The following is a 15,411-nucleotide window of genomic DNA, read 5'->3' on the forward strand; positions in this document are numbered from 1 at the left end:
AATGAAAATATTTATACATCATAATGATAACGTGACGACTAAATCTAAAGAGGCCAAGAGGAATTAGCCTTGAACTGCTCCGTCGCAGTAATTTCGTTCTTGATTTGAATATAGCTTTAATTTGATTAAGAAGAAATTCTCCGATTCACACTATTCTCATTTATAGCAGCAATAATTAGGGCCCCAAATAATAATCACAAGTTAAGGAGTAAATGATTGGGTCATGCAAGAGAAAATGCAGGGAAGGAAAACAGGATTGCCACAAATATGGGAAAATTGTAAGCTAATGATCCAATTATATAATAATATAATTAAATTTAATTAATTAGATAGATAATTTACAACTAAACATACTTCTCTACTCCTCATACCTTTCTCCTGAATCTAGGGAGCCAAATCAGCACTATTTTTTGTAATTAAACAAAAAAAAAGCTAAATAACATTCACTAAAAGAGGATGATTTTTTTTTTTTTTGGTTTGATCTAATTTTGATTGATGGGTCAATAAAAACCAAAACATATTAAAGACCACATCAAAATCACCATATTAATCCTAACAAATCAAAACATTACATGACTAATTTTTATATCATCAGTTCATCACATAACATCTCTCTTTTTCTTTCCCTCTCATCCTCCAGATCTGATAAACAAAACTTGTCAAATGACGAAAACATCCTTGATCACGAGCGAGTTCGAAGCGCCTCGAAAGATCGGATCGGCACGGGGGCAGCAACCGCCCACGGGTTAACAGGCATGGGCCGATGGTGGGCCGTGTGATTGGGCCGTGAATCAGGGATAGTAGTAGCAGAAGGCTGTTGTTGAAGCTGAGTAGCAGGCGATGCTGAGGTGGCGGAAGGTGGGACCGCCACACGCTCACATGAAGGGCACATGGTGAGGGTAGTTGGTGGGGTCATTTGCATGTAAAATTGTGGGGACAATTTTAACGCTCTTAGTTCTTGCACTTCCTTTTGCAGCCTCCTATTTTCTTCTGTTAGTTGCTCACAACACCGCTTCAAGAACTCGCAATCTACTTCTGTTTGCTTCAACTTTGTCCTGTAATATCAAATCAAGTATGATAAAACCGTTAATACATAACACTTAATATCATTTACTCGCAAGGGTAAAATCGGAATTGATTGTTCTAAAATGACAGAAACCGAGAAACGGCTCTGATTATCGTACCTTGCTCGACGGTTCTGGAACCAGACCTCGACTTGGCGTGGCCTAAGGCCGAGACGTTTTGCCAGAGCCAGCTTTTGCTTCTGTAAAGAAAGCTAAAACCATGTGAGTGAAATGACTAAAATACCCTTATTATAGAAAAAAGGTGTTATATAAAATACGTACGGGATTGAGGGTGTTGTGTTCTTTGAAGCTTTCTTCAAGGATAGCGGATTGATCTTTGGTTAATCGGAGTTTCTTTCTAGAATTTTCGCCGCCGTCTTCGTCGTCGCTTAATCCGCGAGACGAAGCTCTTTCAACCTCGATATCGTCACCGGCGCCGGCGGTTGTCATGGAGTCTCTCTCGCCGGAGCTCCGTTTACCGCTTACGGTTGAAACGGTGCTGTTTGGGGATGATACTCCGGCGTCTTCCTCGTCACCGCCGGCGGGTCTGTTTACGTCGATTCCCCGGAGAAATGACCGGCTTGAGTCTGAGTTCCGATCTGAAAAAACCGAATATAAAACCGGATTAATAACCAGAAAAAATAAATAAAAGTGGAAAGGTAGAGAAAGTAGATCTGAAGTCTGAACTGACCGGAAGAAGGTGGGAAGGAGTCGGTGCTACGGTTCCATGGAAGCTTCTGGAGAAGAGGAGAAGGAGAAGCGGTGGAAGAAGCTAAGGAAGGCATCATCATGAGATTTAGCTGAAGCGGGGAGGCGTTAGACGACGTCGTTTGAGGTTGTGGTTGAGGTTGATGATGATGATTAAAATTACGATTATTACTATTATTATTCATGAAAAACCCAATATTACTGGTATGATTATGAGTATTTCCACTAGTACTTGTAGTAGTATTGTTGTTGTTGTTGTTGTTAGGATTAGAGGATCCTAAACACAAGCTTAAACCCAAATCTTCTTTACCAGCAACCATCATGTTGGTGTAGTTGTATGATGAGAATGGAATAATAATAACAATAAACCCAGAAAGTTGAAGATTGTAGAGAGAGAAAGTGTGAAGGAAAAGGGGGAAGATGGGGAGGTAGGGAGAAGAAGAGGAAAGGGGGATTATATAGAAAAGAAAGAGGTGGAGAGGGAGGGATGTAAGTGTAACAGTTCAATCATGACATGTTGTCAGTGTGGAGAGAGAAAACTAATTAATGAGAGGGGATGCACTAGTCGTCGTTTCTCTCTCCTTTTTTTTTCTCAATCATTTTTTTATTTTTATTTTTATTTTAATCAGTAGAGTAATTAACTGTTGGGTGTTGTTATTGGGTAGTAAAATCTGGGAATTTACTGTATCGAAAGAGGTTGTCTTGTTTGTGTCTTGGACTACTCATTTGCCTTTATTATCACTATTTTCTCAACCTGCATAATATTTTCCTTAGGATTTGGTAGGACCTATCACTCAATTCACAAATTTTTTTTTTACTGTTATACGGAGTATTTTCAAGGTAAAAGAAATGTATTCTTTGTGTGTGGCTATTCACACAAGGCGACTACTTGTAAAAGGAATAAAATTATCCTTATAACAATACTCCGTATTAACTAAGCAGTCCATAATTACTGTAATACTAATCGAGTAATCCATATAACATTGACCATCCATAATGCGTGACCACCCACATATAAGAATTTATAGTACAAAAAAGCTCTAACCTCTAATCAAACCTTCTTATCATTACAATTTTGTTAGTTCATATAAATTATTTGATCTAATTTGAACATATATTCATTTCATCCTATGCATAATCTTAATGCTCCGTATTTGATAAATTACAATTATGACTTACAGGTATTATAAATTGAACGATTCTAACAAAATTACAAAGAGATTAATTAAAGTAAAATAAGAAGAGTTAGATGGGATTTGACTAAAAATAATTAAGAAAGAAAGTAAGAAAAAAAGAATGCCAGAATAATGCATCCTTTAATGATCTCTGAAAAGGAGGAGGAAAAAAGGGTTAGTAAATTTGATGTTTATGAATGGACTTTATCTCGTAATCTTGGTTTTGCTTTGCCAAATTGCATGCGTATGGGTCCTCTGCTGACCGTTGACTGCGAACGGTAGAAGGTTAGTGAAATTATAAATTAAAAATATATTAATAAAAAAAAAAATTAGGAGAGAGAAAATTAAGAAGATTGGTTTCCTTTCAGGTGTTTGAAAATGCAATTTATGTGTTTTCTTTATTTAGAGTTCCAATTCAATTCCCTCTACTTTTTATGCACCCTTTACCTAAACTTTTACCCTATTTTATTTTCTCATTTTCCATCTTAAAAACCACCATTTTTTCCAAAAAGTAAAATTAAAGTGTTATTCTAGCAAACAAAATGCATTAATTTAACATTTTAGTACTTCTCTTGTTAATGAAGCTAAGAATTTTTTTAACTTTACTTTATCTATTTTAGGGTACATACCTAATTATTAATCACACACTTCTTTAATTAATTTTGAGGAATGGGGGGTAAAAAGGAGTTATTACCATTTACCACAGTAATAAATACCTTTGACTCTACTCCTATTGATGAGTGAAACGTGAACAAACGTGAAAGCATTTAGAAATGAATTAAATTCTTAGCCTTTAATTATTTTTTCATCTCACGAGGTAGAGGTTTTCACATTATATATGGTATCACCCCAATTAATTGAATTTCTATGTAGTAGTTACACCCATTCAATTCATGCACAAACCACATGAAGTTACAACTTACAACTCCTTATTTGTTTATTGTGAGTTTTTAATGTGGCATCTTTATAGCATTTTATTTTATGTAATGTTACACGCTTGCACCTAATATTTTATATTTATTTTGGTCAATCCTCAATTCATAATTGTTTCAGTTATTTTGGTCAATTATCTATAAATAGGGTAGAGAGGAGAGTATTTTGGTCAATCCATTTAAGCTACTTGTATTTATTTTTTAGATTAATTTTTGAAGTACAATAATAAATTGTAGATGTGTTGTCTTTTTTCATCCTTTTTCATTTGTATGTTTGGTCTTAAGATTAGGTTAAGATCAGATTAAGAATAATATGGAGTACTAAAATAGCACCGTAAATTAATTATAATCTCTACCATCGAGGCACAATTTTAGGCCACTATTGTACGTATAATCTTTCATCTTCACTTCATTGAGGATGAAGTTAAGATTTCATATAACATTAGTCACGCCTCACACTTTTGACTTCTAATTCAATCATTATTTGGTGCCATTTTATTTTACGTAAGTGATTAAAGTATCGAGGAAGAGTTATTTCGAGGACAAGAAAGCTTGTGAATGATAGAGTATAAAATATATTTTTGGGTCTCAACCATCAGCTTAAGTTTTTGGTTGAAGCCCAAGAATATATTTTGTACTCTATCAGTGATAAATTCACATGATAAAATTTCTCAACTGCTAAATTAATTAAGCTCTCAAATTGTTTACTCCCTCCGTCCCTAAATTACATTCCTATTTTCCTCTATTATGTGAGGAATAAATGCTAGAAATAGGAATGTAATTTAGGGACGGAGGGAGTACTTCAATAATCCCAATATACCATTCTTGCGAAAATTAGTTCTAACATGATTATCAAATTAAAAATCCAATTTCGAGTTAGAAGATTGGTGTACATGTATGTGTTAGAAATCATATTCATGCTCTTATTTTAAATTAGTGTTTCAAAATTGTGATCTTTAACTCTTTAAGTGAGATTTTGACCATTAGTCTTGTAATCATCAACAAAACAAAAATTAATAACTCAACATAATCTAAAATCATTAACTTAGAGACAAAGAGACAGTAAAAAACCCCACTTTCCTCAATAACCGGTACAACCCTACCTAAAAAATAAAGCAAATGAAAGATAATGCACCAAAAGGAAGATATAAAAAAATACACAAAAATAGGTTCAAAACTTCAACGTATGTACAATAAAAATTAGGTAATCTTGCATAAGAAAATGTAAAAATAAAAGGGGAAAAATCGAGGACAAAATAAAAAGAGAGAGAAATTAACCAACAGCAGAAAACACCATCATATCACACACACAGCCCTCATCATTCATTAATTACATTTACCCGACCCCACCATCAGATAGACATGACCCATCAAAAAAGTCCTTGCATTAATCATCACCCGTTGATTTCCAAAGTCTTACCTTACTTTAAATCAACGGCTCTGATCTTCTTTGAACTCAACCCCCTATCATTGAACGAACCAATAATCCTAACCTAACCTAACTCAAACTTAGGGTATGTTTATTTTGTTTCAAAAAAAAAAAAAATTTAAAAGAAAAAGGGGAGACATTGACAAGCATCAAATCATGAGCAGATTGGATGGCTATGATTGGGGAGAAACAATACAGATCAAAACCTCATCATATTGTTTCCATCACACTTGGTCCTACCTTTTTAATTACTCCTCCCATCTTCCTAAAATTCATTACTGTACCATCATTTATTCATTGTATGGGTTTAGTAACTTTTTTCATATGACACTCCCTTTCGTTGTGATTTTGGTAATCATATGTTTTTTTAGTGGGTATTACTTGTACGGAGTATAAGATATGTGTATACTACATGAACTTTTTTTTAATACAATGTTATTAATATACGGAATGTCTATTTTAGGAATTATTTTTATAGAACAATAAAGAGCCAACAAGATTTTAAAGAATATTTGTATATTCTTACAACTATATTACTGATTAATTTGCGTTCTTCAGCATAGATACATTATAAATCAAATTATAGAAAATTTCGCATAACCTGTATATGTACTAAAGTAGTGAGACATAAGTTAATGGTCTATAATTATTTATTTGGACTTGTTTTTAACGAAATAAAATAAGTCTAATAGATTTGTAAAGCAATTTCTAATGCTTATTAGTCACCACAACCTAGGACTGACTATATTAAGCATCTTTAAGTATTTTTTGTTCTTTTGAGCCTTGACTTAACTCTTTGGACTACCAACAAATTAAATAAAAAAAAAAAAACTTATACTATAAAATATTAATAAATTAATTCAAGAAAAGAGTACTTTGAAAAAATAAAATAATAAAAAAGGAAGGCAGGGGAGTATGAGCACGACTGCACGAGGGGTGTAGATCTCCCCGACAAAGGAGTCGCTTTCTTAACCCTTTCCCTCTTATAATGTCTTTCTTTGGTCAGATACATCTTTTTTGCTTTTTCTTCAATTTATTTTTCAATTTCTATTTTTAAGGATTGGCGCGTGTAATTCACCCTCATAAAAAAGAAGTAAAATTGAGCCTAGGATTCTGATTCTCTAATGAAATGAGAACGTGAAGTCACGCGACTACAATGAATGTGAAGGAGAAGAAGAGATAAAAAAGGGAGTGGGTCCCACAAATAATAGCGCAGTGGATTAAACAGAGGAAATGTCCAAAGAGAATCGAGTTGGGTCATAAGAATGCCATGATTGCATATGGAGGGTGGTGCCTATTTCTGCATACTACAGCCTTGCAATTATGAGCTTTGTATACCAACCTTTTTTTTATTTTATTTTTTAAAAAAAAATGCTTTTTGAATACTTTTACAATGGAAGGTTGCTACATTTAGATTAACATCCTTTTTTTATTCCGTTGGACGATGATGTTCATGTTTGAAATCTTTGACTTTTTTAAGAAAGAGAGAATCTTCTAAATTTCTCTTAATCTATAAGAGCAAATATAGTTATGTGGGATTGAGTTTGATTCGTCTTGGTGAGTAGATTATTAATATATAACTTTTTTAATTTTTGCTAGTGTGAGATTATAAATATTTGCGGTCAAAGATGGGTAAAAATTTACATCGATCTGCGAAACAGGAACATCATTATGAAACGGAGGGACTACTGTTTTGTTCTGCTCTACTCTGTGAAAATTTCGTTTTCAAGCTCAATCTACTACAGATCCGGTTTTTTAGAGCTGCTTTGCTTTGTCCTGCTCTGCTTCGCAATGTGTGAAAACCTATCCCTGCTCTATTCTACACTGCTCTGCTCTGTCCTACCCTGCTCTGCCCTGAAGCTCAAAAGAACAGCCGAACAGGGCCTACCTCCGTTACACATTATGTCCAACAAAAACATCGACACAAATTCCTAGATAAAATTTGTATGTAAGTGGTAAATGAAGAGAGAAATATTAACAAAAAAACCATCCTAGATAAAATTTGTATGTGAGTGGTAAATGAAGAGAGAAATATTAACAAAAAAACCATGGAATGAGGAGAGAAATGACAACCAATCAAAGAAGAAACATTTATTGCAAATAAAGTGTAACATCTATTTTTAGTAAATGTTGCACATAATATGAAACAGAGGTAGTACTTTGTTCTATTTATCCAAAAGCTTAAAAAAACAGGGTCTAAGATGTTAGTTCTATTTTTATTTTATTTTTTCTCATTTGACAATCAATTATTATTGGTTGTTGATTGTTTAAATTTGAAGTTATTGAGTTTAATTTTATTAGTACGGTGAAATATGCTAATGATATAATACATGAATTAAATGTCGACAGATTAATCAATCTCTGATGTGATATTCTTCTTAAATCATTATGTGTATAGTTTTATTGATGGTGCTAAATGACAAACCTTTTATTTCTTTGTTCTACCTTTGCTTGTTTTTGTTGACTTCTAGACATTTTATTATTAATGATTTAGAATCAAACCAATAACTAAATAAATTTCTAATTTTTTTCTTTTATTAGATGATACGGAGTAATAAATTTGCTAATAACTACAAAGGACGATTTAGGAATTGTCAACCACATCTATATCAAGGAATAATAATTAGGGTTTAATTTTATTTTATTTTTTAAAAAAAACATGTTTAATCTTGATAATTAAATATAACTAAAGTCCATACGTGCATGAGTAATTATAATTCATTTAAGAGAAATATATATATAGACACGACACTGTATAAAACCACAATACAGTACGTGTCGTATAGAGCCAATTCATGAGTAGGTAAACACGTTACATGTCTTAACTTAACACGGCCAAGTGCGATAATTAAAACATAGGAATAAAAGGGAGGGGCAAGCTAAGAAATAATAATGAAGATACCAAAAATAGGAAGAGAAAAATGAATGAAGAGAAAGGATAATTGGAGGAAAAATGTAGGGGGGGTAGTTAGTTGAATAGGCAAAAGAGCCAAAGTCATGAAAACAATAAATGAGAAGGGGTGGACGTGGACCCGGATGGGGGAGATGGGTTTGGGACATGGGCGGGTGGGAATTCACGTGGGCGTGAGGGTGATGAGGGGTCATTTGTGAAAATGAAGTGTAAGATGGAGGGTATTTTGAGAATAAGACAGAATAATTAAATACATTTATTATTATTATTATTATTATTTATTTTTATTAAGAAAAAACATTAATTTGTTTAATTGAATATTTAGATGAGGAACTCACGTGGCCCAAAACATGTTGTGCTGGGTAACACGTGGGTGTCATACCACACTCCTCACCCTTCCCATGCAAACGAATTAAGTATTTTTAGAAAATAAAGAAAAAGGAGGAAAGTGGGATCCACGCATACGGCAAACCCATCCGATCGTGCGTGTTATGTTGTGTCTCTTTGACCCGACACCTATAAGCTTACAATCATTGACCCCCTCTTTTTTTTCTCTTCATTATAATTTTCATAATTTAATTTTGGTTGTGAGGTCTTTTTTTTTTTTTTTCATAAACGTAACAGAGGTTTTTCAATTCCCTCAACAAAATCTAATATTGCTTCTCTTTAATTTGTAAGTACTAGTAATAGTAACACAATTTGGTTCTATTTGGCTCTAGAAAGACTTCAATTAATTTACAATTTACTACTCAATGAGGTATGCTATATTCTTTAGAACTGTCGTGATCTGCTTTTTTCATCAAAAGCTCAAAAAAAACAAGATCACACTCATTTTTAAGTTCCTTTTAAATATATATATATAATTGGTACTCAATTTTAAAAGTGCGGTTGTGCACTCGTGTGGGATTCAAATCTTACTAGTGAAAGTGATAAAAGATAGATTCTCTTATATTTAAATTTCTTTTAATTTTCATGTATTGTTCCGAGCTTAGCTCTAATCTGAATGCATTGTTATTTGTATTTCACCCTAATATTTAGAAAGAGGTAACACGATATGGTTCATTCAGCACATATAGTGTGCAAACTAAAGGCTTGTTCCGATTTACTGAAAACAACTGAACTGAACTGATTGGAACTGATTGGAGTTGAACTGAATTTAACTGATTGGAGCTTAACTGAATTGAATAGAGCTGCAATGAGTTGTTTATGAGATAAGTAAATTAGGAAAAAAATTGATTGGAGTTGTACTGAACTGAAATTAAGCTGAACATAACATGTCCTAAGACATTTTTAAAAAACTTTCTTTCTTTCTTTTTTTTTTTTAGGAAAAGAAATTACATGTGACTTTCCTAAAAATATAAACATTGCATCTATTTATAATCACTAAGGGCATGTTCTCTTATGTTGAAATTCAGTTCAGTTCAATTCAGCTCCTAATTTCCTTCTCTTATAAAATATTCAGTTCAGTTTAGCTCAATTCAGTTCAGTTCACCTCAGTTCAGTTCAGTTCAGCTGAGTTCAATCAATGAGAACAGACCCTAAGGGTATGTTTTGATTTACTGAAAATAAATAAACTGAACTGATAGGGGGTGAAATTAAATAAATTGTTTATGATAGGAGGAAATTAGGAATTAAACTGGATTGGACTGAATTGAAATGATTGAAGATGAACTGAACTGAAATTAAACTCCACAGAAGAGACCCTAAATTTAATAAGTAGCTAATTCCGCACATTATTGTAGCAATAGTAGGTTATCATTACTCCTATTGTGATTTTTGAAGCAAAGGATTCCATGTGACAAGTCACCCTCAGCATAATAAAAAATTCTTCATCCCAAGCCAAGTTCCCTAATTAATTTGATAGATATGTACTAATTAATAATTTGCCTTTAACTTAATTATATAAACTAGTTGGCTATGATCTTACTTATTTGTAAATTCTTCTTAAAGTAATCTTTAGATTTCGTTCTTTTTGAGTTTCTGGACAAACAAAGCAAAATAAGTGTTTGCGAAAGAGATTGAGTCTCCAGAAAATAGTTTAACATATTAGAACAGCTTAAATCTCATCCTATTTAAACTTATAAAGACCTAGATGACAACAAAATGCAAATGCATGTGCATATAATTTACTGACAAAACATTCAATAATTAGCTAGACTCTTCCTAAAGACAAATGATATATGCCAACTTTAACACTCTTTTAAGTGGAGTATACTTGTTATGTGTGGAATAATGATTTCATTACCCTATTATATTCCTTTGAATTATGTTCATATTAATAATAAGGTATAGATGGGGTTGCTTGTAGTTGAAATGGATGGCTAATCAATTAGTTGAATCAATTAATTAAGCAATTAACTTAAGGATAAAGTAGTAATTACATGCAAAATAATGAGAGAATTTTAAGCAAAGGAGGCAAAAGGGTTTATGCATAAAGCGTGATGCGTATGCGAGTGGTATAATTAATCAAAATATATAGTCAGACATGAAATGATTGCACCCATCAGTATTTTTGGTTCTCCAAAAACCCATCACTTCAACTTTTCATGTAATTGGTTGGTCCCCTCTTTTATTTACTCCTTAATTTCAACCTTCTATTTCATGGGATTCTTTTGAATCTAAACCCCAACACCCGTCTTTTAACTTCAATCACTAACATGATTTTTGTTGATTATGATATGATAACTTTTCTTTTTTTGGAGAAACATTATGATAAGATACAAACTATTACTCCTACAAGGCTAGACATATCAAGTGGATCATCTTATAATTGTCTCTCATATAATACGCCCAATTACTATTAATTCGGGGTGTTATTTGTAACGATTAAATATTTTATTCATATTTTATGTCAAATTATTGTAAATAATATAAAACATGTGTATTAAAATCATAAACTTCCTCTGTTTTTCTTTAATTGCACTATAAGAATTTTTACATTATTCACTTAATCTTCTTTGACTATCTTTTGTGATTTATCCATTAGGAAAAACATAGTTATTTTGGATTTAGTTAGATTCGTCTCGAAATCTACTTTTTAAATACCAACTTTTTATAATTTTTTCTAATATAATTAAATATACTAATAACCAAAAGTAATGCATTGACAAGCGTAAAATCCCTCATGGTCCAATAAAAAAAAAACCAGAGTACGGAATATTAACTTAAATTTAGTGGAATTTATTTCAATTTACTGAGTACAAGGTATTAAAAAAAAAATTCACTTATTAATTCAATATACGAACTATATTGTTTTTTTTATATTTTCAATCTCCTAATTTTTTCAAGTTTATATATTTACTACCTCCGTTAATTTTTATGTGCAACTTTGGAATATTTTATATCTCACAAATAATATCTCAAAGTTGTACATAAAAATTAACAGAGGTAGTATTTACTTTTAATAGGTCCAATTATATGTGATTCATCAATGATTATTACATTATAAATCTATTATAGCTAAGTGGATAATTAAAAAATTACATAATAATAAAGTTATTTTAGGTTTTAAAATTAAAAAAAAATCACCACATAAAAATTATTTAGCACCAATTTAATTATATTAAGCAAACAATAGGCAAGTCTCATCAATTTTAGAATCATTATATTGCGAAGGACAACTTTTATCTATAAGATGGAATAGACTTGATAACGATTAGTTAAGTAGATAAATTCTACATAATGGATCTTTTTTAATGTTTGTATCATATTGTGGGGGTGTTAAGCATTTTCTTCCAATCCAGATGGGGATCTTTTACAAAGGAAAAAGGTAATGTATGAATTGTAAAGACGTAAAGTTTATGCAGTGTGTTGTGGTAATCAGCAATAAATAAGTTGATAAAATACTATCTTAAATTATTTTTTTTTTGTCTCAACTTGATGCTTTAATTTATCTCTCTTTCTTTGACTTAGAACAAAAATTGATATAAAGCGATTTTTGCAAGGCGTTTATGTACGATCATGATAAAATACCTTTTAAAACAATTACAAGCACCAAGCTTGATGGACTATTTTCACTTATGTTTCAATAAAAGGTGAGCAAGTTGTTTGTATACAAGAGTAATGAGATTTCATTCCATCCACTTTTCTTTTCACCTTATTATAAAAAGTCTTTATAAAAAAAATGATATGATGCTACAGTACCACATAATGTAATTTGAACCAATCAAACAACTCTTTGATGGAGTTGCGTGCACAAATTTTGCTTGTCATGCAAATAGCAATGCGTTTTTCATTGGTTGAAAAATGAAAGCATGAAACATACACATTATTAGTGATTAGTCAAATCATTGTATTTAGGTGACACTTAAAAATTCGACAACCTAATTGGCCCATTTTGTCATTTGTGGAATGGATAATATTAATTAGGACTTAAAAGTATTTTGCTAACTTATGTCAAAGGGTTACCTACTATTTTCGTGACCTATTTTAGGTCAATTAATAATAAATCGTTTTCATACCTCACGATACCATAAAGTGGTACACTACACTACTACTCAAATATCTTTTTATTTTCTTTTTTTATTTTTTTCTTTTTTCTTTTTTTATTTTTTACTTCGTTTTTATTTTTCTTTTCTGTTTTTTTTTTTGAGAAAATTCTTTAAAAATAATTCATTTAATCCTTTAGAATTTAATTAGAACATTAATTTCATATTTTTGCAATGAATAACATTAAATTTGGGTCCAATAAATACAGCCCATTTATTCTACTCCATATAAAAATAGACAAGTGTATATTTTCCATATCATTGCATATATCCTTGTACTATAGTAAATTTGCTACTCCGTATCAAATTTAACTAGCCCAAATTCTATTGCAATGTCGGATATGATGGAAAATGTACGACCACATAGATCTAAGACTTAATTAGAGATTTGAGCTCAAAGAAATAGTAAAAAAATATTACAACTCCTTGCTTTATTATATTTTAGACTATCCATTTTATATCTTTCATTATTATTATTATTATTATTATTATTATTATTAACAAAAATCTACAAAGTCAACTAATTTACAAGAAATTAGCTAGTGGGGAGTCGAGATACAATCTGGGCCCCCACTATTATAGTTATAGCGAACTCAATCCTGTTAAAGATGTGAGCAGCTACACCAGCACCTATATCCCGAGTTCTTGTGAACGCTTTAACCTGCTTCAGCAACGCAACAACATCCTTTTCTAATTCCCCCAAAGAAGAAAAGGAGGAGGAAAGAAAAACCATGACCAATAGCCTGCAACGCACCCCATATTTGTCCAGTTTCCGCTGAGCAGCAATTGACGCAACACGACCAGAAACAAAGTCTGACAATCCTGATTGTGTCAAATGAGAAGACCCCGTCAAGTCAAAACACACATCAAGGTCCCTATCCCAAGAACAAAGCAACATATCTGCAGGCCAGGTCGAAAAGTCCCATTGTTGCCTCCAGCCACCTAACGATGGGATAACTTTATTAGTGTAAATAACATTTATTAAGCTCATATTACTACATACTTAATTATGTCTAAGGGCCTGTTCTCTTACGTTGAAATTCAGTTCAGTTCAACTCAGTTTAGTTTAGTTCAGTTCAGTTCAATTCAATTCAGTTCAGCTCCTAATTTCCTTCTCTTATAAAATATTCATTTCACTTCAGTTCAGTTCAACTCAGCTCAGTTCAGTTCAGTTCAGTTCAGTTCAGTTCAGTTCAATTCAGTTCAGCTCAGTTCAGTTCAGCTCAGCTGAATTCAGTCAATGAGAATAGGCCCTAAGCTCTGAAGTTGAAAAATTCATAACACAAACACATTATGATTATATTGAGTTCAAATTAATTACTTGACATAGCTCTAATGCATGCAGGTAAAGTAATTAAGGTATATTATGTAAAAATTGAACTTACAACTTACATTTAGTTCAAATAGGTTAAACTAACTATGTTCAGTCGTTCAGATACACAAATTTAGTTGTGTATAACATACAATTTGTAATATAATAAACTCAATATATTACTTATAATAATTATTAAAGGACTGCCCTCGAATCTTGATTGCATGTCTTTCTTTTGTGGTAATCTATAATGGCAAAAACTAATCAGAAATAGCTTATAATCATGCTTTAAATTAGCATTATAATTTCAGGTGACATGTCACAATGTCCCTTGGGAGATTTATTTGAAGTGATAAGCACAAATGCACAATATCGTGGTTAGCAGCTTGTTAATTGATTATATATCTAGTCGAAGAAAAAGTCAATTATCATATAATATACGATTCATTTCATATTATTTAGCCTAGTTTAAGCTTAATTAGAATATCAATGACAATGTCTAGTAATAATGTAATTAGTACTTTGATTAATTATTGTCTGCCCCATCGAATTGAATAATGCCAAACGCAATCTCAAATTTGTAATCACGTAAACAAAGCCGGCTCAAAACCTTTGAGCATGTACAAATATTTTTATATTAATTATCTTATGACAATTACATAAAATATATTTTAATTTTAGAATTAATATTAATACAATCTAATTAGGGACAGCATCAATTTGGTCTTAAGGCTTTCCACCCTAGTAGGCTGTAGGCCATGTTATGTTGGTGCAATATCACGTTGGCACTTGATAATTTTAGATTATCATAATTATAATTAAGATACTAAATATTGCATACTTGATGTATTACAACTTTCAAGATTTAGCCATAATTTAGGCAAGGAAATCCTCTAAGTAGTCAAATAATTAAAATTAATATTAAGAGGCCACCTTTTATGGACATTTAGAGAGCTTGTTTTGTGGGAATCATTAATCAATAAAGTTGTATGTCTAAAGCCAAGCTATGGTATTATTATTAATAACTCAACTTGTTTAAGCTATCAAACTATCACATGGTGATTATGTGGCAAATCATATAATCGTTGTGTACTAGAATATAATTGCATTGTATTGTCGTTGGCCCATTTTAATTATATACTTATTCCATTTTGAAAAAAATATCTTATTGCTCAAATTTGATTCTATGTACATTGATGACCAATTTGAATATATATATATATATATATATATATATATATATATATATATATATATATATATATATATATATATATATATATATATATATATATATATATCTATTATTAATATAATATCAACAATTCACAAGTTGGAGGACAAACCATGCATGAGATAATTCTTCCCAAATGGCGTGACTAAAAATTACTTC

The 15,411-nt window shown here is 31.4% G+C and overlaps 1 protein-coding gene across 2 annotated transcripts; it reads right to left on the reverse strand.

Annotated features, from left to right (window-relative positions):
* Positions 1 to 295: 295 nt before the first annotated feature.
* Positions 296 to 2,209, reverse strand: LOC110722837 (homeobox-leucine zipper protein HAT4-like). Of its 2 annotated transcripts, none has more exons than XM_021902138.1 (4): positions 1,756 to 2,209; positions 1,347 to 1,663; positions 1,185 to 1,264; positions 296 to 1,055 (listed from the first exon to the last, which is right to left on the reverse strand). In XM_021902138.1, exons 1-4 carry the CDS (start codon positions 2,093 to 2,095, stop codon positions 683 to 685), a joined length of 1,110 nt encoding a protein of 369 aa, XP_021757830.1. In that variant the 5' UTR covers positions 2,096 to 2,209; the 3' UTR covers positions 296 to 682. The 2 variants fall into 2 exon arrangements, with proteins under 2 accessions (XP_021757830.1, XP_021757829.1); XM_021902137.1 differs by having other exon boundaries at positions 1,185 to 1,276; positions 1,756 to 2,095.
* Between the last annotated feature and the right edge of the window lie 13,202 nt (positions 2,210 to 15,411).

This window comes from Chenopodium quinoa, unplaced genomic scaffold (genome assembly GCF_001683475.1).
Source record: "Chenopodium quinoa cultivar QQ74 unplaced genomic scaffold, ASM168347v1, whole genome shotgun sequence".
Lineage (NCBI taxonomy): Eukaryota > Viridiplantae > Streptophyta > Magnoliopsida > Caryophyllales > Amaranthaceae > Chenopodium > Chenopodium quinoa.

What these genes read in the sequence shown, in the direction of transcription:
- LOC110722837 (XM_021902137.1), bottom strand. Translation starts at nt 2,095, where the DNA reads ATGATGGTTGCTGGTAAAGAAGATTTGGGTTTAAGCTTGTGTTTAGGA. An exon ending in AACACAACACCCTCAATCCC is followed by an intron (nt 1,277 to 1,346) that starts GTACGTATTTTA and finishes ACATGGTTTTAG; the next exon opens with CTTTCTTTACAGAAGCAAAA. An exon ending in TTCCAGAACCGTCGAGCAAG is followed by an intron (nt 1,056 to 1,184) that starts GTACGATAATCA and finishes TTGATATTACAG; the next exon opens with GACAAAGTTGAAGCAAACAG.